This window comes from Mytilus edulis, chromosome 5 (genome assembly GCF_963676685.1).
Source record: "Mytilus edulis chromosome 5, xbMytEdul2.2, whole genome shotgun sequence".
Taxonomy (NCBI): domain Eukaryota; kingdom Metazoa; phylum Mollusca; class Bivalvia; order Mytilida; family Mytilidae; genus Mytilus; species Mytilus edulis.
Genome location: NC_092348.1, coordinates 53,059,375 through 53,086,290, shown reverse-complemented (window position 1 = coordinate 53,086,290; position 26,916 = coordinate 53,059,375). Strand labels below are relative to the sequence as shown.

The 26,916-nt window shown below is 29.9% G+C and overlaps 1 protein-coding gene across 7 annotated transcripts in view; it reads left to right on the top strand.

The window, feature by feature from the left end:
* LOC139523924 (anoctamin-10-like) overlaps nt 1-24,925 on the top strand; it is a 63,096-nt gene extending 38,171 nt beyond the window's left edge. For 4 of the 7 annotated variants that reach the window (XM_071318338.1, XM_071318340.1, XM_071318339.1 and 1 more), the window contains exons 6-13: nt 475-1,047; nt 2,550-2,605; nt 3,603-3,677; nt 12,005-12,214; nt 14,046-14,237; nt 14,949-15,083; nt 17,401-17,517; nt 23,342-24,925. In XM_071318338.1, the coding sequence (XP_071174439.1) occupies nt 475-1,047; nt 2,550-2,605; nt 3,603-3,677; nt 12,005-12,214; nt 14,046-14,237; nt 14,949-15,083; nt 17,401-17,517; nt 23,342-23,422 (1,439 nt within the window). In that variant the 3' untranslated portion in view covers nt 23,423-24,925. Of the gene's footprint in view, nt 1-474; nt 1,048-2,549; nt 2,606-3,602; nt 3,678-12,004; nt 12,215-14,045; nt 14,238-14,948; nt 15,084-17,400; nt 17,518-20,461; nt 20,485-23,341 lie in introns of all 7 variants that reach the window. The other 3 variants (XM_071318341.1, XM_071318342.1, XM_071318337.1) reach the window with 1 other exon arrangement.
* The last annotated feature ends 1,991 nt before the right edge of the window (nt 24,926-26,916 follow it).

Sequence of the window (26,916 nt, the reverse complement as noted above, 5' to 3'; positions counted from 1 at the left end):
CCTCATATTATTGTCAGTTGCCTAAGATTTTACATTAATAAATTATCCTCAGAATGAATTCTGAATTAACTGTTTTCGAATTTGGACTTTAGGGTCACACCTTGAACATGCTGAAAAAGGATATCAATTTCTATAATTAGTGAATTTGAAAAAGTTGGTTTAACAATGCCTTTTTCAACACTCCTTGAAATAGAATTAAAAGAATATGTTATATTATTATGCTGTGAAATTGTAAAATATATTTATGAAAACGATAGACACAAATGCAGCAGTGAACTTGTTGGAGTAATGTCCCACACATTTGATTGCCTTCTTCATATTTTTTCTGTCTTTTTTTTAGCCTATGTGTACCTCCATAATATATGTATGGGATGTTCTGTCATGGTAAACATTATTTCCAATTTATTATACATCCAGCCAAATTGCTTCACAACATAATTTTTTATAATTAAGATATGTTGATTTTGTTTACAGATAGAATTCAGTATTACTTTGGAGATAAAATAGCTCTATATTTTGCATTCTTGGGATTTTATACAATAGCCCTGCTTCCTCCTGCTATGATTGGCATCATTTATTTCGTAACATCATGGGAAAGCATGTACAGAGAAGCCATCTTTTCTGTGTTCAATTTGATTTGGGCAACATTGTTTTTGGAGGCATGGAAGCGATACAATGCAGAACTGTCTTTTAGATGGGGGACTACTGACATTGTATCATCAAAATTTGAAGAGCCAAGAGCAAACTTTTATGGAAAAATTGGTAGAAATGTTGTCACAGGCAAACCAGAACCAGTTTATCCCAAATGGAAGCGTGTTGCCAGATTCTATGGTGTGACTGTACCAGTAGTTGCCTTTTGGCTAGTTGTTGCATTTTATGTGATGTTGGGATACTTCTATTTGCAAGCATTAGCAGACAAGAAGTACGAAAATGACAAATCTTGGTTTAACATGGGTGTCTTATATCTCCCAACGGCAATCTACGCAATTATCATTGGAGTTGTTAACACTATTTATAGAAGTGTTGCTAAGAAACTGAATGATTGGGGTAAGTAATATTAGTTTACAAAAGATTATCTAATCATGAAAAAGTTAGTTTTAAATATTGTGTTTGATGGCCTATGTTGTCTAGAAGTAGCATGTTTGACTCCTCTGTATGTTAGACTCCTCTGTATGTGTTAGACTCCTCTGTATGTTAGCATTTTGATCCTGTGCTCATGTCAAACCAAAAGTTTAATATTTATATAGAAAAAAGATGATATGGTATGATTGCTCTCCAGAAGAGACCAAAAGACACAGAAATTAACAACTATAGGTCACTGTCAATACTTATACGACAAATTTGTTTTTTTACTGTCCAAGCTTGCAACACTTAAAAATAAATTCTTCATTTGATCAGGATCAGAATATGTGTTCAGGTAAGATGGGATTCTTCCTTCTATAATTACATTGTTTTAAAAATCTGAGTTAGCATGTCAGTCTAGAACAAAACAAGACACGGTCTGACTAATATTAAGAAGTTGGTCAAGTTTATTAGATACAAATGTATATAACAGATCAACATAAATTATAGTATAAAGAGTTCAACAGTAATTGAAATAAAAACTTAATATTTTAACTATTTGCAAAAATCATGCTTATTTAATCTGTTAATCTCCTGTATTTAGCATGTCAGTAATTCATTAATTTTAGCCCAGTATGCGCATTGAAATTGAAGTTATAGGAAGTAAACATAATGTGGGAGGACAATTTTTTTAGAATATTTATGAACTTAACTACCAAAAAATGCATACGTAAAGGAACATGCATTAACAAAACATGTAAATTTTTTAAAATATGACGGTCTTTGTAGAAGCTATTGTCACCTAGGCCTAGAATAATAAGTAATAATTGGAGAAGACGTTACTAAGTTGTAAAACTTGTGTCTGATCCTTTTGTCATTTTGAACAATAAAATATGTTTAAACTAGTAATAAAATAGAATTCACGGATATACAATTAAACAAATATGTAATTTCAATTGTTCGCTTATTCATTTTATCCATCTAATTGTAATAATAACAATTTGTATAACTTAAAATAAAGATTTTGATAAACGTTTGTTTAAATTTAACCTATATGATCCCAATTCATATATGGTCAGCTGGAATGTACGTGTATACTCATATGGTCCAAATACTCATATGGTCTGGAACATTTACATCAGGACACACTTAGAATCCTTGCATTGGTGACTTAAAATTTAATAAAAAAAAAAGAGCAAATGTCTGAACCAAATAAAATCATATTACCAAAGGCATTTTGATTCAGGCTGGTTATATTTAAAAATTGAAAGTTACACTTAATAAATTTGGTGTGTCAAGACTCTGTAGTATTTATCATTCATCAGGGAAAAAATGCTAAAATTTGAGCTGTATGACTAACAAGGATGTACAATGTATAGCTCATTTCATCTATGAATAACTTTGCCTCAGGGAGTTGGAACCTTAGTCAATAATTTCTAAATGGAAATTTTAATCAATTTTAGTTGTTTTTCTTTATTTATTTACAGAAAACCACAGATTACAGTCGTCTTATGATAACCATTTTATCATCAAACTTATTCTGGTATGTTAAATATAAACAATATTCTGTAAATCTTACCATATATATCTGCACTTTTGTTCAAAAAATTTAGTACCAAACATCCTTGCTTTATGTATGTAGTTTTGCCAATTATCAACTTACACTGTAGAATGTTTAATTTTATGTAAATTTTTAAGTTGAACTGACTTGGTGAGCAATTGCTCAAATTTGAAATTACACATAATCATCATGATGATATATTTAAAAACTGTAATTTGTTTAATATGATATTGTGTGCAGCATATAAGAATGTAGACTTTTATTCTCCTTTATTTTATGCAAAATACATATTGGAACTACTTGTGTGCATACATAAACAAAATATATAATATACTGTGTATTTGAAATGAAACTACACCATTGGTAACTGTGCCTGGCCGGTTGTCTTGTTGTGTGTGGAGCTGTTTGAAAAAGCAACGAGAGGTACCGAAGCAAAATGGAGATTATTGCAAGCTTGGATATTTGGTGCCTTCCGTAATCATAAACACAAACACTAACGACTTCTTATCGTTTATGTGGCTCATTGTGTTATGTAGTCTTGAATATAAAACGCAAAAAGTCAGTTGCCAAACCTAATTAGTGTTGAAAATCTCAAATAAAAAACACCAAAAGTATGAGTGAAATGAGATTGGGAGTTAACATCATTGATGCAGCAACGCACTAACATATATAAAAGAAGAAAGGAATCTTAAGGTCTGTTCCATACCATAATCTTATATGATGTCATAAGCATGATACAGAATGGATTATTTCTTAAACTTGCTACAAGTCCCTTTCTTGTTGATTACCCTTGCATCCACAAATAATCTTTTTACAAACTGGTATGTTTACTGAAAACTGCTCTAACACACAGATTGCCATACTTCTGCAGGTGTCATTGTAATGGCAAACACCTAACACTTACTTAAAGTAAAAGTGTTATAGGAGGTAAGAAACATATGTGATATATATGGAATACACAGTTTGTTTCTATTTACAGTTTGACTTTGTGAATTGTTTTATAAGCTTGTTCTATGTGGCATTCTACCTACAAGATATGACTCTTCTCAGGAGTGTAAGTATTGTATTTATATATTTGATTAAAATGTCAGTAAGGGTGTACTAAATATATTAGTTCTTCTTGCACTCATGTATAGATTTATTGATAAAAAAAACCATTCAATTTTAAAATTCACTTTAATGAATTGATATTTTAAAATGTATGTTGTTCTTTAATCCAAATTCTATTTTTAGAAACTACAATTCTTTATGTGTTACAGTATAAACAATATTTCAGTTTGAGTTCATTTAGCATCATAGTGTCAATAAGGGTTGAAATCTGTTCATATAGTAACATAACTGTAACAAGACAACAACAGAAATCCAGGCATATTTTGTGCCTTAAAAATGTGTATGCTCTCATGTTCTTCAATTCAATTCTTTTATTACTTTGAGCATATACATATGATAGAGCATCATTTTTTAAAATAGAACCTTTACATTAGATGATGCCTTTATTTTTTCTTTAATTACTAACCATTTACCATACATTGGTAATAAATAAACAAAAATGTTCCAAGAATTTTAAATATTTTAAAGGGAAACTTCGCAAAAAAATTAAAAATTGATATTATGTTTATTCTGTATAAAAATGCTCAAATTCATAGATATTAAAGTTTTATTCTGCTAGATAAGAGATCACCATCGATTTTAAATTTAGAGTATCAATTCTCTGCGGTCGGCCATTTTGTCACCTTCTCCGATTTGCAGTCAAGATATGTCTAAGGACCAAAACTACAGTAACCCGATGTAGTCGTAATTGCGTGTCGATATCTCGTCAATCGTACGGTTGTTTTATCCGACTAGTTAACTAACTTGATACAGAAAATTTTATTCTTTTTTTTTTAAATAACCAGGATCTGTTATTTTTAGACTGATAATATAGGAATTAGTGAAAAAGTCAAAATTTCAAATCATAAATAAGTCTTCCGTGAAACTTGAATTGTTTTCGGAAATCTAATTAGTTCATAATTCTTTTATATAATAAACTTTATTCAAATAAATTAGGATCTTCGCTCCACTGATCACCCGCATGGCTAAAGGTATTACTCCCAAAGGTATTGGAGGGGGTGTGAGGTGACACGTCCAGGTATTCAAGCGATTTCCTGTCGAGTTTGCAAATTCATGCATCGTTTCACTTCTTAGTGTATTGATAAGTGTACACGGCCGATAACTTATAACTTTCCATTTTGAACTATTAGGTGTATAATATACATCTCTATCTTGCGTGTCCGAAAGTGATATTACTAAACTCATACGCTTTTTTATGAATAACATTTCTGGTGAAAAGAAATTTATTTATAAAATATAAATAATATGTCACCAAGAGCCAATGCACGTCGAGTTTAAGGGGGACTATCGAACATGCACAGCCCAAGGGACAGTGGGTCAGTCTTTCGCAAGACTTAAGCAATGGCAGGCAAAACTATAAAGCAAGCAGCAAGTTGTAACAATTTTATATAGTAACTGGTCCAAATAATAATAATGATGCCGAAACAATTTACAAATCAATAAAGTTCAAATGTTCCAAATAATAAAGTCACTAATTTCACTAATTCACAGTTAAAGTTAGTCCAAAATGTTCGTAATATTCCAAATTGATGTTGTCTGGCTTGAATAGTTACAGTTGCGTTGAGCTGTCTTTTGAGTACGGGTTTCTCCTGAGTAGCTGAGCCTGGTTGGCTTTTGAAGCACTCCTATCTGGATAACACCGACGAGACTACACTGGTAACTACATCATGACTACATTGTGACTACATCGTGACTTCAAATTTTAAAAAGTTGACTGTACAATTTATAGCACATCTAGTAAGAGCTCAAATTATGACGAGTATTACTAACTAAATTTATGTAATTTGAGTAATCACAATTTACTACAAAACTGTCAAAGGTAAAATATAAGAATAGTGTCAATTTAATTAAGCCAATTAAAAGATAAGTTAATTATATTACTTTTGACTTGAGTAATTAGTGACATGCTGACAGAACAAAATTTACCTGACATAATAATTTTACAATTTTCCTTTTAATAAAATCAAAATAAAATGTTTTCCAAAAATGACAAAAAAAACTTTAAATACAAAAACTACCCTATAACATATTTCCCTCCGCTCAAATATGTTTGTCCTCAAACATTAAAAAACAAAAGATTATCACAAAGAATGCAGTTGATTAAAAAAAAATACAATAGAAAACCTGAAAATTAACTAAGTTGATAATAAGTCATTATGATTACATAAAACAGAATAACACATAGAACATTACATATTTAAAAAGAAGATAAAACAGACACTCATCCTCACACACAAACATACTGGGTGCAACTTGCACAAGATGACCAAGTCTTATACAAGTGCATGGTGTAAAACTGAGTGGTCAATCCAGCTATACACCATTTGAAAATTTACCAGTACATTCACAAGCTAAAGAATCACAAAAAGAAATCATACAAACATTGATAAAAAAACATTGCTTTTTATATTAAGCATATACATTCAAGACATTCACAATATATATATTTACTATATTAGTTGGACACAATGGTAAGGCAGTTTTCTTTTAATGAATAATGAAAAAAGAATATACCTTGTAATAAAATCTACATCATTTCAATTACACACTCCTTTTTATTTTTTCTTTTTCTAAAGCATCAACAAACAAAAAATCTTCTGATTACTACATTATTAATACTCACAAAAACTATCCAAAAAACACTAAATCTTGAAATCTTTAAAACATATAATTATCATTATAAAATTAAGTCCAAATTACATTCACTCTTTCGTTATAATATTTTACCCCTGTATCTTTTTATTCTAACTATTGTCATGACTGTTGGTTGCTGTGTCTAACAAAAGTCATGGTCTTGATTTGAAGGTACATTCTCTCGGCTAACACACTCTACAAGTTTGAATCTACTGGTTTATTTACTATCAAGTAAACTGATAATCCAGAGGTACTTTAATAAAATGGCAGCAAACGTCCGATCAAGAAAACATGACATTCTTCAAGTGGTCATGCATGCAGGACTTCAGTATCTGGTCACGATAATTCCGCAGAAAGTGGCAATTGGATGACAAGTTATTTTCTTGGCATTTTCTGACAACTGTATGGAGTAGATATCGATCTTTGAACCCGGTGTTGAAAGCTTTCTGCCCTAACTGTCTTTGCTATTTCTAAAGATGTGATGCTGATTCTGTGTCCAGTGTGTTCTTCTTTGACAATAAATTCTCTGCTGTTAAGGTAGAAAGGCTTGCACATTTGGATCTTCTGTGGCACCATATGTTCTTAATTCTTCTCTTTCCCATGATTACTACACTATTAAAAGAATTTGACTATTTTAGATACAATCTATTCACAGAATAAAAAGCAATATGCTACATAAAATGTATGTAAAACTACAAAATTTCTTGAATTTATTAGCAGTCTCAATAAAATATATATTCACAACTTTTCTTTGAAGAAACGTTTTGCTTTGATAACTAGCAATTTAATTTCGAGAATTATCATGAATACTGTTATTTCAAAAGCTACTTATCTTTTAGTCTCTGTAGTAGTTCTATTTTGTTCATACAGTGCAGTTGTCTTTCTTTACAATTAGTTTGCCAACTTTGGTACAACAACTTCTAAAGTTGAAAACTGAAACTAAACAAGATTATGATTAGACTTCTGTAAATGGTAGACTATGAAAACAAAATTCATTTGAATACTACCAATGACTTTTACAGATTTAAAACTAATTATATTTTTAATCTAGTTAAATTCAATCTTGCACAATATTTGCTGAAACTATAAAAATTTGAATATAACTGTAAAGATAGAATAATAAATAATATTCCAATAAGTTACTTAGCTTCAATAGTTGATTCTCATTCTCTGCTGTTCCTTCAGTTGAATTTTATTTATGAAATTCCTTCACAAATTTTGTAAGTAGATAATTTAAAAGTAATTTTGAAAGCTGTTGCTAATAATAATGCCATGCCAAAGCTAAATGGATCCTCCACCAAATCTGTCACCAAGAGCCAATGCACGTCGAGTTTAAGGGGGACTATCGAACATGCACAGCCCAAGGGACAGTGGGTCAGTCTTTCGCAAGACTTAAGCAATGGCAGGCAAAACTATAAAGCAAGCAGCAAGTTGTAACAATTTTATATAGTAACTGGTCCAAATAATAATAATGATGCCGAAACAATTTACAAATCAATAAAGTTCAAATGTTCCAAATAATAAAGTCACTAATTTCACTAATTCACAGTTAAAGTTAGTCCAAAATGTTCGTAATATTCCAAATTGATGTTGTCTGGCTTGAATAGTTACAGTTGCGTTGAGCTGTCTTTTGAGTACGGGTTTCTCCTGAGTAGCTGAGCCTGGTTGGCTTTTGAAGCAGTCCTATCTGGATAACACCGACGAGACTACACTGGTAACTACATCATGACTACATTGTGACTACATCGTGACTTCAAATTTTAAAAAGTTGACTGTACAATTTATAGCACATCTAGTAAGAGCTCAAATTATGACGAGTATTACTAACTAAATTTATGTAATTTGAGTAATCACAATTTACTACAAAACTGTCAAAGGTAAAATATAATAAAAGTGTCAATTTAATTAAGCCAATTAAAAGATAAGTTAATTATATTACTTTTGACTTGAGTAATTAGTGACATGCTGACAGAACAAAATTTACCTGACATAATAATTTTACAATTTTCCTTTTAATAAAATCAAAATAAAATGTTTTCCAAAAATGACAAAAAAAACTTTAAATACAAAAACTACCCTATAACAAATACCAAAAAAAAACAAACAGATTTGATGAAATAAAAATCTATATACGTATTTTTTCCAAGTGTAAATTTGGTAAAATGTAATATATACTCGTTGTCAATGGTGAAGGCCAGAAATATTGATTTAAAAAAATGTACGCACTTGTCGACCATTCGTATATATATACGCCTGGATTATAAGTTACGGAACTATAGCGCAAATTAAAATATATACATGTATACATAGAACATAAGAAAGAAACATACATTTTGCGTAAATTGGGGTAAAAGTTTTGTAATATGACAAGTTCACGTATGCCAACAGTATGTAATCATCAAATGTCGATAGACTATTGTATACCAAAAGAAGAAGAAGAAGAGATTTAAATACTGGTCGATATATAACTTTATTTGGCTCATCGAAATTATGGACATTTATATATCAATTAGATTGTTCTCGAAAAAAGGAAGAAATTCGCCATCATCACAATTGTTCCGAAATGCATGTAATATATATACGCAACTGGAAGTACACTAATACCGAGGGATGTGAATATTTTCCAGGAAAACTATAGAGTATCAAAGTTTCAAATCAATTTCTGGATTTATTTTCTCTTTTGATATTCAATGACAGCAATTTGCAGAATAAACTGCTTGTCCGCTTTACTGGTATTCTTACCAGTTGAAACAGACTTATAATTACATTAAAAAATAGGGAAAGATGACATTTAATTCGTTCATTTTTTTTCCTTATACATCGTTGGTCAAATAGCTAAAGTATTATATATAGTTACGGTGTGAGACGAAGAGTATTTTAAGAAGGACATTCCCGATTATGTATAAATTTTGTTGATGTTTTTCACACTTGAAAAGCATACCTGTTCGTAATTTGTTGATTCCATTCCAATTAGATCCTTTAATTTCCTGTCAATTTTTTAAAACATCTTTTTTCAAATATCTGAAGTATTCATGTGTTGTGAGATTTAAAATATTTTGATGAGCACATTAATTCCTAAATAGGTAATTAAAGATCACTTTGGATTGACTAAAATATATAATTGCAATTGTTAATGATCTGTTTGAAATATTTAAGGCTGCCGATCCTAATTTGAAATAGTACAATTTTTAGTTCATAAACTCGTGTTTAGAAGGCTATTTTTATTTATAAATACTTCAATTAAAATAATTCAGTATTTCATCGTTACTAAAGTATTCAAAAGTCATAATTCATTAAAAGTGATCTTATGCAAAATATAAAAATATACAACAGCTATCCAGTTATTGTGCGATCTTATTATTCCCGTTAATTAATTTTAATTAATTTTTTTTACATTCATGTGTCTGAAACTTTGTCTGACTCCCGTTTACAATTGATACGAAATGTTCTTCACACCTGAAATGCCAGTGAACCGTGACGCCTAGATTTCACTGAATGAGGATCAAAAGATTAGAATTACTTAATGCTAATCTTTTAATTACCTTGAGTTAAACTACGCATTCCACATTCTTTAGGTGTCACAAAACAATACACATTTTATTGTTTCCACCGTACAAGCAAGTGAAAATGATTGCTGGAATGAAGCAAAAAGGTCAGAATACAAACATGTATTTTTAATACACTATCGATCATGTCAGTTTAATATGTTTGTTAAAAGTATTTTTAGAAAAAAAAATCATAAAAATGTTCTATTGTATGATTTACTTTTATTATTAAAATTCGTTTTAAAAAATCCACACGATCTAATTTTAAAAGTTGCATGGCTATCACTTATTTTTCGTTGGTTAATAGCTACACCAAAAGTCGTCGATGCGCTTTAAATCGCGTTATTAGATGGTTAACGAACAAGACTTAAATGAGATATTTTCACTCCCGGCATGCATCAAAGACTTAAACTACGTCACATAAGTCAGGAAGTTTCAAAAAATAAAATTAATAGTTCCCAATTTTCTTCTTTATTACATTTCATATCAAAATAAAACTTGGTGAATATGTTTTTTATGGTATTATGAACATAATAAGATGAAAAGTGAAAAATCGCGAATTATCCCTTTAAGAATAATAAAGAATCATTGATAATTTTAATTATACATAGAATTATGGGGTGATTGAGACTTTTTCATCCCAAAAAGTTATATTAATGATAAAAGTAAAGTCTATCAGTTTGCAAATACTAGACAGTTATGGGTTTTTTTTAATTGAAAGTTGTTTTGAACAGATAAGAGACATTGTTCTACACATCCTTTAATTATGAATAAAAATAAAATGGTGGAGGACCTAAGGAGGTTATTATTATTGTGCTACACAAACAATCATGCAACTGTTGGGTGATCAGACAAACCAGACACCAAGAAAAAAATCAAATGGTTCCAGATTATTTTGATAGCAAAACCTGTCTTCAGCATATCATTTTATGTCCATATTGACTTGTATTGTTAATGTATCCATAATATAACAACAAAGAAAACAAATCTAGAATCTGCAAACTTCATTATTTTAATGGAATTCATTAACTTCTGAAAGCTAAAGATTTATCAAGTTTTTAGCTCACCTGGCCCATAGAGTCAAGTGAGCTTTTCTCATCACTTGGCGTCCGTCGTCTGTCGTTGTCGTAAACTTTTTACATTTTGAACTTCTTCTAGAGAACCACTGAATGGAATGAAAGCAAACATGGCATGAATGTTCCTTATGAGGTGCTGACCAAGTGTTGTTACTTTGTAGCCTATCCATCATCCAAGATGGCCGCCAGTGGGGAACTTAGTTTAACATAGGACCCTATGGGAAATACATACAAATGTTCTCTTTTAGAGAACCACTGAATGGAATGAAACCAAACATAGCATAAATGTTCGTTATAAGATGCTGACCAAGTGTTGTTACTTTTTAGTCGATCCATCATCCAAGATGGCCACCAGCGGGGACTTGGTTTAACATGGGACCCTATGAGAAATACATACAAATGTCTTCTTTTAGAGAACCACTGAATGGATTGATAGCAAACATAGCATGAATGTTCCTTATTAGGTGCTGACTAAGTGTTGTTACTTTGTAGCCTATCCATCATCTAAGATGGCTGCCAGCGGGGGACTTAGTTTAACATAGGACCCTATGGAAAATACATACAAATGTCTTCTTTTAGAAAAGCACTAAATGGAATGAAATCAAACATGGCATGAATGTTCCTTATGAGGTGCTGACCAAGTGTTGTTACTTTGTACCCTATCCATTATCCAAGACGGCCGCCAGACGGGGGCTTAGTTTAACATGGTACCCTATAGGAAATACATACAAATGTCTTCTTTAAGAGAACTACTGAATGAAATGAAACCAAACATAACAATATTAAACCAAATTTGGCCCATAACATCATTATAAGTATCTGTTACAATTTTTTACATTTTTTAATATTATTTCAAAATCCCAAATAGAATCAGGTGAGCGACACGGGCTCTTGAGAGCCTCTAGTTTTTGTTTTGTGGTCCTTAATTTTTGTCTTCATCAAAAAAGTTCATACATACAATTTCTAGGGTGTTAAATTTTTTTATGGAAATTGATGATATTTGTCTTTTGTTGCAGCATTTGGCAGCTCTTTTGATAACACAGCAAGTGATTGGTCAGATCAAAGAAGCCATGGTTCCATTTATTTTCATGCGCCGTAGGAAGAGACAGGTAGATGAATTACTTAAGAAAACATCTACAGTAGAGAAGGTGGAATATTACAACAATGAAGTAGACGATGGATTACAGAAACAGGTCAATTTAGAAACTACAATGGATGAATATGAGGTAGGGAAGATAGATTTGAGAATCCTTCTCAAATCCTTGGTACACTGGTAACCTGTTTAAACTTAACATTGATATAATATTTACAAATATTACTCCTTAAGAAATTCTACCTGTGAAAACGTTGTATCCAAGCAAAAACTTGTCCAATAATTCATGAAAGTTGTTTGTTTAATAATCAGCTGATATTCCACTGGGAAAGACTTTTATTTTTAACTTTTTTGGAATAAGAACAATCAAATATTTACTTTTGAGTTCAAGTAACCCCAAAACTCTACCAAAACTTATTTTTAATTAATAAAGGTATCCACAATAGTCTCAACTAAATAACTGAGCTTATCCTAAAGGCTTTGGTCTATCTCATTAGCAATTGCTCAAATGGTTTCACAAATTGCAGTTTGAAATCTTAACCCACAAACTGATCAACTGGTAAAATATTTTAACAGATTGCTTCAGTGAAAGGTTGTTAGTTTGGAGTGCAGTGAAATAGAAAGTAATACTTTCAAACTCCAGTTAGTTGTTGTCTGTGTCAAGAAATTCAAACAAATAATGAGTTACTATAATATGAGCCTCTGGTTTTAAAAGGTCTTACTTTGACATGAAAACTTCTATCCAAAACAAAATTTATGACTATTTCAAAATATTGTTTTGTATGTCAATAATGTATAGCTTTGTTTTCAAATAGGAAGTTATAGTTTAGTCAATCTAGCATAAATTTGACCTTTAAGTAATTGCAACAGAAGATATTTATAAGTTTTAATCTTTAGCATTATAACCCAAATATACACAGAAAAAAATCCCATAGATTTGCATTGAAAAAGGGAGATAACTCTGTAAAAAAGGCAGAAATATCAATAAAAATTGACACAAAATTATGACTTTGCCGCTTCTATTCAACAGAATGTACTGATTCTTGATATTTTAGCCACCTTAAGAGTAAAACAAACAACTCTAAAGGTGTTTTCATATCTTTTATCAAGCTACAATCTAGATTTCGTAATTTATTAGTTGACCATTTATTGAATTTTTCAACATGTCAAGGTAAAGAATCTCAAATATAATTAAAATAATTAAGCATATATTCCTTTTTTTGTGGTATAAAGTTTCTTTAAACAAGGTAGATGCTGAACAAATATAATATACAGATATAAACAATACCAAACTTTCACATTATTTTTCAAAATGGTCACAAAGCCACAAATTTGCAATTTCTTTAATGAAAAATGCACAATAAAAATAAAAATACCCATAACACTTCCATTAGCAGAAGATTATATATTATAGTCAAATACCAACTTATAACACCATCAAAGTATCATACTTTACATACATTTTAAGAAAATCAGCCAAATACTGACAAAAAAGACTCATTTTTCCAGAGTTATATCCCCTTCCCATGTTAATTTCCATAGGAAATTATAAATGATGATATTGACTTTTCCTCCAGTAAAATTTTATGGGACTTTTTTCTGTGTATATTTAGTGCTTAATGCTATAGATTAGAACTAAAACATTTTCTGTTGCAATTAGTTTGAGGCTAAAACTTAGTTTGACTGGACTATTGATGTGTAATTGTAATTTGGATATTTTTTTCTAAAGTAATTATTAATATATATCATTGTATGATCTGAAGCAATAACTTATAAGTAATCTTAAAAGTCATATATAGGATATGATCTTTCTAATTTAAATGCCAAATTAGAGTTTTTATCCCAATTTCACTGTCCACTGAACATAGAAAATGATAGTGCAAGTACTATGGACACATTATTTTTGTTTCTCTTTCTTCCTACTATTATATTACCCCGAGATATAACTATATATATAATTTCAGGGGACACTGGATGACTACTTGGAGATGTTCCTACAATTTGGTTATGTCTTCTTGTTCTCTTCTGCATTCCCATTGGCTGCTGTTTGGGCATTGTTAAACAATGTCACAGAAATTAGATCTGATGCATTTAAAATGTGTAAAGTCTTTAGAAGACCATTTGCTGAAACAGCCTCCAATATTGGTGCTTGGCAGGTAATGTATTATTTCATCTAAATTTGCTTCTTGAAAAATAAAAAATCAAGTTAATTTTTTAATAAAAATGGGACATCTGTTTTAGACAAATATGGAAATTATGGAGGAACAATGATCTAACTGCATTGATCTACTTGCTGTAAATTCAAAGTTAAATTAGTGCATTAATTATTGTGAATTCCTGACAAATGGCAATACTGCTAGATTGATTACCACTTATCTTATTTAGTAGATAATTAAATTGCATGCTATGATTATTAATGAGATGCTCATCCTGTTACACTCATCACTTACAATAAAAACATCACATTTATGCTTGATATACAGAACATTTACTTAAAAGTCATGAGAATAAAAGTTTATTGCTTTGTATATAAGTCACGGCTATGTGGTATATTGATCTTTTATGAAATAGTGCCTTGTTCTGTAACTTAAGTTTATAAAATATACCTTTAATCCATACTCATATTAAATATGTGCACTACTATCATTGAAATAGGATAAAGACCCTTGAAATAGGATAAAGTCAAAGTAATTTCTCTCATTTTAATTATTTATTATTATTAACAAAAAAGTAGATATATTTAGTTTAAAATTAATATGAAGTCAAATGATACCAGTCAGTCATAAAACTGCAAATTTATACAAAACATATGGCAAAGAAACCAATAAATGTCACATGAATTAATGTAATATGATTTTAAATTGTAGCTAGCCTTTGAGTTGATCAGTGTAATGGCTGTAATTACTAACTGTGCCTTGATAGGGATGAATCCTGAAGTCAAGAAGTTACTACCCACTGATATTACACCAGTCAATACTGTGCTTATATTTGTACTGGTTGAGGTAGGTCATAGAATGTGATCATCTGTTTCCTCATAAACCCCAAATCCTTAAATTCATGTAATTAAATGTAAAAAGATGTGGTATGAGTGCCAATGAGACAACTCTCCATCCATGTCACAATTTGTAAAAGTAAAACATAATAGGCTTAAGTATGGCCTTCTACACAAAACCTTGAATCACACGGAACAGCAAGCTATAAAGGGGCCCAAAAATGACTTACTCATATGATGTAATGTTTGTTACTTATTTTCTTTATTGAAGGGAGACATTGTTTTAGTACTACATATTAAAATTGGTTCTTCTGTTTCTCACACACTATATTGTCAAGAACATTATCTTTTGACTTTCTAATTATGTGGAAGAGAACTTTTATATTAGGTGTCAAAAACTATGGCATCAGTAAAATTTGGAATTGTAAATTCCATAGGGACAAATCACACTCATGTTGACAGACAGAAGAAACTGTGTAAAACTAAATCATCTTGTTAAATATAATATAAGGGAACAAAAAAGTGATTAAAAAGAGGGACAAGGCTAAAAATGGAAAAGACAAACAGACAAACAATAGTACACATGACACAACATAGAAAACTAAAGAATAAGCAACACGAACCCCACCAAAAACTAGGGGTGATCTCTTGTGCTCCAGAAGGGTAAGCAGATTCTGCTCCACATGTGGCACCTGTCATGAAAGTAGATATAATCAATCATCAATGAGACTACCCAACAACAAGAAAAAGCTAAAGAATTTTTTTTCAACAAATGGTCCACTTTTGCAAGTATGTTCGACTCAAATCTTAATTGACTAGGACTTTTCAGTTTTCCTATCGAAGGTCAGCAATTTTCTTTGGACACTCCAGCTTCCTCTGCCAATAAAAACTGGCTGCCACAAACTAGCTCAAAAGTGGTGTTACAACACCAACAATCAATCAATCAACAAATTGTCTGCCAAAGAAAATCTTATGTGATTTTACCATATGTCAATCTTTGAATTTCCTTGAATCTAAAATTCATTGTGAATAAATTTAACAGAGGTTTAAAAAAGATATGTCATCATCACTAAGCTATATTTGTATATATTAGATGTACAGTATATCTTCTTGTTAAAATAAGTCCCTATTACACACAGATATCATCATGGTTATAGTGTTTCTTTATGATGAGTTTTTTTATAATTTTCAATCTGTCTGGTTCCTACAAAACTTGTCATGAAAATGAAATTCATCTTTTAAAACGCTCAGTAGAAAACTATATCATACTTGTGCCAAAAGTGAATGACAATTTAAGCATTTTTTTAAAGAAATTGGGATGCATAATTAAATTTCACATCCGTGCACTTGCGCACATGTGAACTAGTTCAAACAGTGGTTCAAACATGGTTATGACAATTTTTCATTTTCATCTTTTTTATTTTTTAATCAAATCATATTTGTAGATGTATTTTTGATAATTTAAATCTCTTTGACTAAATTAATTAGATGCAAACCGCTGAAATGTAAGAAAATAACTTTGAATAGACTGATCAATGTCCGGTTCAAAATAGTTAACCTGTCTCCTGAACAGGTAAATTTCAGCTGTTCGACAACTAATTAGCCTAGATTAAAATGAGAAGTGTTATGGGGTTGTTTTGATAGTACTTAATGATCATGTCACTTTTATGACTGGAAATGTGCGGCTGTTAAATGCAAAAAGATTGGGTCAAAAAGATCGTGAATTATGTTAAAATGGCTGTTTCTTAAGAAAGCCTTGAAAACTAAAAAGTAGATGACAGTTTCATGCTTTGCCCAGGCGGACTTTTACCGGACATTATGCAAATGTCCGGAATATATGACTGTTTTGGAAGCCTTGCTTATGCCCTAATAAAATAACAATCATAGGGAAAATTACATTGTAAGTGCACGCAAGACTACATCAAAGGTTTATATCAGTTATGTCTGGGGTGAGTTCGAAAATCAGAGCTGATCTATTACTTTTACTGTTGTTATGTCTCTGAAATTTTATACTGAACATCGCATTGTTAGCAATTTCATACCTACATTTCTTGTCAGATTTTTATGAAGTTTACATCAAAAACTAATATTAGCAAGGTCTTGGAAAAGTACTGAAATTTTTTTTCACAGGTGTTAGACCGCTTGCAAAAAGAAATATATGGGAAAAAATTAGTGTTAGCAAACTTGTGCCTACATCTGTTGTAAGAATTTTTAATAAAAAGTGAGAAATCAGTTATTGCTTTTGGGAAGATTAAATATGTTGAAAGCAGATGCAGTGACTCATAGCTGATATTTTAGTTTATAAATTCAATCAAATTATTTTTCAGCATATTATATTAGCTGTCAAGTTTGCAGTAGCCTACTTTATACCAGATACACCTAAATGGGTCCAAGTAGAACTAGCAAGAGTGGCATTTAAATCCAAACAAGCTCTTCACAAAGAGGTAGAGTTAAATAATCAGTGTTTATAGTGTATAAGATTAATACAAGCTTTTTTTAAAGTTACATATATAAAATGAATTGCATGGATTGTAACTTAGAAAAAAAAACTTCTGTAGAGGATCAATATATGCTTATAGAAAATCACATTTGACTGTTAGTCATGTCTTACATTTTGAAAACGGTGGGCATATATGGCCTGTATTTTTGGCTCATAAAAATAAAGTTTTTTTGAAACTTTTTCAAAAATCCAAATAATGTATGGAATGCATAAGATCAAGAAATATATTTAATTGCTCAAGATTTATGTTAAAAAATGAGTTTTTCATGAAACTGAAGAAAAATATTTAATTTAATCAGGTTACCATCTAAACATTTTGTGCAGCCAAACAAAATAGTTTTAAGAAGTTATATTTTAGCTTTTACATTAAATCAAATATAAAGTTGTTTCTAAAGTGTGCACATAATTTTCCAATCCCAAATAAACTTAAATATTTCATAAAGATAATAGAATAGGCTTATGTAAGGAATGAATTATTGGCCAGCATTGTAGTTGGAACAAGATCAATCATTGTGTTTATCAGGTTGTGTGAGGTAGGACTTTAACCTTTTGCACATGTGAGAAAATAAAGATTGCCCATTGATTTTTCACCCAATAATAATATTCATAGAAAGTATGAATGACATAAACACTTAACATTCAATTACCTTGACAAAGTACTAACTAAACATTCATTCGTGATACTCATAGAAAGTATGAATGACTTAAACACTTAACATTCAATTACCTTGACAAAGTATTAACTAAACATTCATTCGTGATACTCATAGAAAGTATGAATGACTTAAACACTTAACATTCAATTACCTTGACAAAGTATTAACTAAACATTCATTCATGATACTCATAGAAAGTATGAATGACTTAAACACTTAACATTCAATTACCTTGACAAAGTATTAACTAAACATTCATTCGTGATACTCATAGAAAGTATGAATGACTTAAACACTTAACATTCAATTACCTTGACAAAGTATTAACTAAACATTCATTCATGATACTCATAGAAAGTATGAATGACTTAAACACTTAACATTCAATTACCTTGACAAAGTATTAACTAAACATTCATTCATGATACTCATAGATAGTATGAATGACTTAAACACTTAACATTCAATTACCTTGACAAAGTATTAACTAAACATTCATTCATGATATTCATAGAAAGTACACTTAACATTCAATTACCTTGACAAAGTATTAACTAAACATTCATTCGTGATACTCATAGAAAGTATGAATGACTTAAACACTTAACATTCAATTACCTTGACAAAGTATTAACTAAACATTCATTCATGATATTCATAGAAAGTACACTTAACATTCAATTACCTTGACAAAGTATTAACTAAACATTCATTCGTGATACTCATAGATAGTATGAATGACTTAAACACTTAACATTCAATTACCTTGACAAAGTATTAACTAAACATTCATTCGTGATACTCATAGATAGTATGAATGACTTAAACACTTAACATTCAATTACCTTGACAAAGAATTAACTAAACATTCATTCATGATACTCATAGATAGTATGAATGACTTAAACACTTAACATTCAATTACCTTGACAAAGTATTAACTAAACATTCATTCATTATCCTCATAGAAAGTATGAATGACTTAAACACTTAACATTCAATTACCTTGACAAAGTATTAACTAAACATTCATTCGTGATACTCATAGATAGTATGAATGACTTAAACACTTAACATTCAATTACCTTGACAAAGTATTAACTAAACATTCATTCGTGATACTCATAGATAGTATGAATGACTTAAACACTTAACATTCAATTACCTTGACAAAGTATTAACTAAACATTCATTCATTATCCTCATAGAAAGTATGAATGACTTAAACACTTAACATTCAATTACCTTGACAAAGTATTAACTAAACATTCATTCGTGATACTCATAGATAGTATGAATGACTTAAACACTTAACATTCAATTACCTTGACAAAGTATTAACTAAACATTCATTCGTGATACTCATAGATAGTATGAATGACTTAAACACTTAACATTCAATTACCTTGACAAAGTATTAACTAAACATTCATTCATTATCCTCATAGAAAGTATAAATGACATAAACACTTAACATTAAATTACCTTGACAAAGAATTAACTCAATGTTCATTCCTTTATGATCCTCATAGAAAGCTTGAATGACTAAAACACTTAACATTCAATTTACTTGACAAAATATTAAATTAACATTCATTCATAATCCTCATAGAAAGTATGAATGACTTAAACACTTAACATGCATTCATCTTGACATAGCTTTGACTAAACATTCATTGATAATCCTCATAGAAAGCATGAATGACTTAAACACTTAACATTCAATTAACTTGTGAATATACAGTAATTTTACATTTAAGCCCATATGGACAACTTTTTGCTAGTCCAGGATACAGGTTACATCAAGTTCATTTTGGTCAATGGAATGAGAACTAGCTCAACTGTATGCCTTGAAAGTGGAGATCTTTTACTTGATCAAAATGACAAATAATATTTGTGGTTAAAGTATCATTAGCTATCAAATTCATGTTCACCAATTTGGTTCAAATTTTTGCAAAACTGATTACTTCAAAATTCTGCTTATATTAATACTTGAAAACAAAAGAATCGTATTTTTATAACTTATAATAGAAGCTGAAGTGTGTTTCTTTTTACTCCTTTATTCAATAAAAACCATATAAACCTACTACTCTTACTTTTTTTTTGTTTGATTTGCATGTTCACTTTATATATAAATATACCTTATGCATATAATTATCCAATAACTTATACATAGTTGCTTTTATTTAGTTGTTTAGCCCTTTTGTTTTGATTTTTTATTTTGCATTGCAGACAAGTGGACATGGAAAAATGAGGTAGTTTCTATATTGTTTATCAAATAGGCTTTTAATATTTCAGCATATTTGTTAAAAGTTATTTATATGAAGGAAGATAGACATACCTATAACTTTTCCAACTTCAATATCATTATAGTAAATGTTAAGTTGTTATTAAGTTGGTAATAATAAACCATATAAATTTGTAATTATATTGTTGCAAAGGAAACCACACATATTATTTGATAGAAGTATATGGTGTCTTATTTCCTCAGTCTTGACCAGGAGACTTAAATTTTTCCTGATTTTAGTTTTTGTTGATGTTTTTTTCTTCTTATTTTATTGTGTTGTTGCTTTTTCATTGACATACACCCAAACCATCACACCCAAACTTACATATTCACTGACTGATACTTGTGCATGCACACATATGCATATTCCATTTTATCAATACATTATATGCACAGTTCTTCATGTACTGTAGTGTTTTTCTACAGTTAACTGTAGTGTTTTTCTACAGTTAGATCAGAAAATGCTGCAGATGCTTATATATGCACAGTATCAAAAAAGAAGAATTTTGTAGTTGCGCTAGGATAAAAATTGGTGTATTAACATCTATTTAATGATTCTGTTTAGGCCATTAAGTTATATGCATGAAAATACAAGTTTTCTTTTTTTTTATGAAAAATTATTGATGAAAATAACCCTAGTCTCTCAAACTGGCATTGCAGACATAACAGGTTTATCTCTATTTTGGTTACAATAAGGCAAGACATATCTATGTGTTTACAGTTTTATGATATTAATGCATTTTTTGATGCTGTAATATTGCTTGTTTTTATGTGTGGTCTAATACCATATAAAATATTAAGATTAATTATTTTTAGCAATTTCATATTACTTTGCATGTTTTATAAAATTATATATATTTACATTGTGGAGAAAGATATGTATGTATACCAGTTCTGAATAGGTTGAATATCAACTTCATATGGGTATCAAAGGAAAATAAAACGACAATAGCAATTACATAGATAACTTCAGTATGAGATTCAGTGATGTTTTCTAATTTGTTATGAACATCATTCTATTGTGAATATTAAGTTAAAAGTCGAAAAAAATGGCAGATTTTCATATTCTTTATTTTTCTCAAGCTAGATATTATTTACGAATACTAAATATTTAGAACCCATTTGTGGCTCACCCTTGGCTACCCTGAAAAGTAAAATGCTTATTTTTAGGTTCTTTTTTCTGAAATAGCTGGCTGTATATCATTCAGGTCATTATGATCTACACTTAAAGTCTTGGTTAAGGTAAAGTGTTAGGCAAGTTTATGGTACCCGCGCCCTCCAAATGTGTAGACAAACAGACAACTTGATTTATCAAAAAGTTATTGAACAAAATTGTTGATCCGAGGTTTTACACTTACTCCTTAAACAGTGATAGGATCAAGTTTTATTTGTTTTCCTTTTCTATATGAGCATGTAATGTTCCTTTTGGTAAGTTATTATCAGTAAGTATGACCCTTATGTAGAGCACTGATTCCTTGTACTGCTTAGCTATACTCTTTGTCCTTTCAGAAATTATCTGATATCAATTCAGTTAAATGAGATTTTCAACATTCCTATAAGTTTTGAATTTACAAATAGTGTTGCTTTGAGCATCACTGTCTAGACATTGTTTGTCAAGATGCCACCTTGTGCAGTAAAATTTGTTTTTTTTTAAATTATTGTTAGAAAATGAAACAAATGTTAGTAATTGATTCTTTGAATACTACATATAAAAGAAAAAAAGGGAAAATAACAAAATCGAGCTCATTTTAAGATACATATCTCCATGTTTTAAACTTCATAATCTTATAATTTTTATTTCAATTATTGTTCTTTATTGATCTTGCTTTATTTTATATTTGATTTACATATTCTTATTTAAATTTTTGTTTTCCCTTTTATTTGACAGCATATTGTTTTATATTTGTTTCATCTTTACCAAGGAAATTTGTCTTTATTTTACCACTCAATATTTAAAGATGGGTCAGAATTCTGAATTCAATGAATACAATTTTAGTCATTAAACATATTGATTGTTTGCAGAAACAAAACACTGGTAACGGTAGTTTTCAAGTGAAGCATTCCAGATTCAATTTTGATAAAGTTGATATGTAGGTAGAAAAAAAAGATTATTCTTATCAGTATTTTATGTTTGTGGTACACGTAGTACTCAATTGTTGTTTATTATTTATTTAAATATTAAAATTCTGAAAAAATTAGATCTAGTAAGAAACTTTTAACCCAACTACATTGTATATCCGTTTAAAAACTTGAAAGGGAACTTCTTAAAATTACTTGGAATAAAACATTTGTAAAGAAATTATTTGATGTAATAATTTTTACGTGTTTGAAAAATTCTGCTTTTTGTGATCATTGCAGATTGGCTGACTCACAGCATTGTATATGCTATATTTTAGATATATGACATAGTTTAAAAAAAAAAAAACTACAAACAAGCTTTAGATTGAGAGTTGTCTCATTGGCACTCATACCACATCCTTTTATATATATTTATCCAATTTTCCTGTTGAAGTCTGTTCAGTTTGAATTTTATGTTGTGCTATATACTATTTAAACCATCATTTATTTTGCTATGATAAAATAGTTGACTTTAGCTGTCAGACTTTACATTAAAAAAAATACCACATTATTTAGATTTCTTTATTTGGTAATGTTTTAAACAGGTCTTAATATGAGTAGATTATAATAGACCAATTGGCTGAAAATTGTTAAGTATGTTTTTTTTTATAAGGTCTGTTCAATATAATCAATGACTAGTATTATAACATTTACTCAATATCTCGAGTAGTTCACAATTTTTTCATTTCTTTTTTATTCTTTTGTAGAGATTGGATGCCTCAACAGCCAAAAGACTGAAAGTTCAGCAAATGATGTCCAAAGATATGGCAAAACAAACTTCTTTCTGATGTTGTTTTGGGGTTTTCTTGAAACAAAATTATCATCAAATGGATTATATCAGCGTTTTAACCTAAATTTCAGTGTGCTTAATATAGTGCTCTATTAAACATCTTCTAATATTTTGTAATTTGAAAATATAAGAATGGTGATGTTTATTTGTTAAATTAATGCTTTTTTGTACCTTTATAGTTCAGTTTTGAAAACATTCAAAATGAGACTGTACTAAAATTGAGCCTACTTTTTATACAAGCTAGAAACAACACATTAATATTTTAAGCCTTTCAAAGAATGAGTCAGAGGTATCTTCAGTAATCTTTGTTCTGGAATTGTTTTAAATAAAGCTGCAACAATTTAAAAAATCAGTAATCTACAAATCTACAAAAATTGGTATCCAATGACTCAGCATGAACATTAATAAATCCACAGTATTACAACTGCTATTGATAATATACCTCAGCATTTATTACATTTGAACAAACTATGCTGTCTGTTTGATTTGTGTTAATGAAATATGTTGCACCCTGAATTGTGCTTTGAAAAAAAAATCAGAGTAAATAGCAAATCGGGAGATTTTATGATCCTAAATTTTTATTTTGAAATGCATATTCATAATTTTTTCGAATAGCATTCTTTTATGGTAGCTCATTTTTCACTTAAAAAAAAAAGAAATCAGAATAATTCACCATCTAACAGTAGATGTTATAATAGACATTCATTTAGAGCTGGAATTATAAATATAGTCTTCCATAGATTAATTGAATAAATGTATCATTGCAAAAATCAGTAAGTGACCAAATGGAAATGAGTACTTTGTTTTTATGCCCCACTTACGATAGTAGAGGGGCATTATGTTTTCTGGTCTGTGGCTCCGTTCGTCTGTCCGTCCGTCCGTTCGTCCTACTTCAGGTTAAAGTTTTTGGTCAAGGTAGTTTTTGATGAAGCTGAAGTCCAATCAACTTGAAACTTAGTACACATGTTCCTTATGATATGATCTTTCTTATTTTAAAACAAAATTAAACTTTTGACCCCATTTTCATGGTCCACTGAACATAGAAATTAAAAGTGCGAGTTTCAGGTTAAAGTTTTTGGTCAAGGTAGTTTTTGATGAAGCTGAAGTCCAATCAACTTTAAACTTAGTACACATGTTCCCTTTTGGTTGATCTTTTTACTTTTAAGGCCAAATTAGATTTTTTACCCAATTTCACGGTCTATTGAATATGGAAAATGATAATGCGAGTGGGGCATCTGTTTACTTTGGACACATTCTTGTTTCAATTTAAATTTATAAGAAATAATTAAAAAACACTATGGTTTGTATAAGAGAATTGCATTTAACTTCGTTTTGGTACTATAAACATGTGAGATAGTCCAACCCACCCTTATTGGATAGATGATTCCATTGGTAGCGTTGTAGTCTGCCAGATCTGTACATATAACAGCACATAAATTTTCAAACATCATATTAAGAATATTAGTTTAATAAAGTGCCTTGATATCTGCTTTTATTCTTTTAGTAAATAAACTCAAGTCTACATGTATGCTATAATACTCATTGAAGATTATTTTATGCATATTTTGATAAACTGTTTTGTACATGAACTGCTTTCCTTTAGATTATGTTAAAACTAATTATACATTTGTACTTTTTATGCCCCACCTACGATAGTAGAGGGGCATTATGTTTTCTGGTCTGTGCGTCCGTTCGTCCGTCTGTTCGTTCGTTCGTTCGTTCGTCTGTTCGTTCGTCCGTCTGTCCCGCTTCAGGTTAAAGTTTTTGGTCAAGGTAGTTTTTGATGAAGTTGAAGTCCAATCAACTTGAAACTTAGTACACATGTTCCTTATGATATGATCTTTCTAATTTAAATGCCAAATTAGAGTTTTGACCCCAATTTTACGGTTCACTGATAGAAAATGATAGTGCAAATTTCAGGTTAAAGTTTTTGGCTTCAGGTTAAAGTTTTTGGTCAAGGTAGTTTTTGATGAAGTTGAAGTCCAATCAACTTGAAACTTAGTATACATGTGCCCTATGATATGATCTTTCTAATTTAAATGCCAAATTAGAGTTTTGACCCCAATTTTACGGTTCACTGAACATAGAAAATGATAGTGCAAATTTCAGGTTAAAGTTTTTGGCTTCAGGTTAAAGTTTTTGGTCAAGGTAGTTTTTGATGAAGTTGAAGTCCAATCAACTTGAAACTTAGTATACATGTGCCCTATGATATGATCTTTCTAATTTAAATGCCAAATTAGAGTTTTGACCCCAATTTTACGGTTCACTGAACATAGAAAATGATAGTGCAAATTTCAGGTTAAAGTTTTTGGTCAAGGTAGTTTTTGATGAAGTTGAAGTCCAATCAACTTGAAACTTAGTATACATGTGCCCTATGATATGATCTTTCTAATTTAAATGCCAAATTAGAGTTTTGACCCCAATTTTACGGTTCACTGAACATAGAAAATGATAGTGCAAATTTCAGGTTAAAGTTTTTGGTCAAGGTAGTTTTTGATAAAGTAGAAGTCCAATCAACTTGAAACTTAGTATACATGTTCCCTTTGATAAGATCATTCTAATTTTAATGCCAAATTAGAGAATTTATTCCAATTTCACAGTCCTTTAAACATAGAAAATGATAGTGTGAGTGGGGCATCCGTGTACTGTGGACACATTCTTGTTTATTCTAACTTGCCTTGGCATTATCATTTCTACTTGATGGATTGCTAGCTGAAATGTGCAATATTTGTTCAAACTTATGAATTATTCGTCATAATATTTGTGTTAGATTTTAAGTTATTTGCATATTATGATATATCTGTACATATTTTGCATTATATGTTGGTTTATTTTTATAAGTAGCCAATGCTTTGTACCTTTAAACCTCTAATTTCATACTGAAATTTCAATTGACAGAAAAAAAAAGTTTAAATAAGTGATTTTCTGATCCCTAGATTTTAGTTGTTCTATATTGGTTTTGACATTGTTCATCACCTTATATTTCATGTATTTGTTCCACCTTACAGAATTTCCCCATGAACTTTTGAAAAAATATTTTATACCCTTAAATATATTTATAATGAACAAATACTGCAAATTTCCTTCCAGTGGAACTAGTATTACAGAATATTTCTTCCACTTGGAAATTATATTATAAGTGAACTTGACATTAGAACCACTGATGAGAAACAAAATATTTGACAGAACACTTTTTTTGGCCCCTCAATTAGAAAAAGTATTTTTCATCTACATAATGACATCTTTCGGATATTCATAAGACATAAGTCTGTTGAACATTGGTATTTATAGTTTTGAACTTTGTCTTACAGTTTAGTCACCATTTAGTGCTTTAAACTTTTTTATTGATTGTTGTTACTAGTTCTATAATAGGGTACTCTATCAGGGTAAACAGCTGCATATCTGTATCCCGCAAAGTGGAAAGAAATTAATATCAGTTTCAAAACTTGTTTCACAATCCACTATAGATAAACATGTTTAAACTATCTGTAT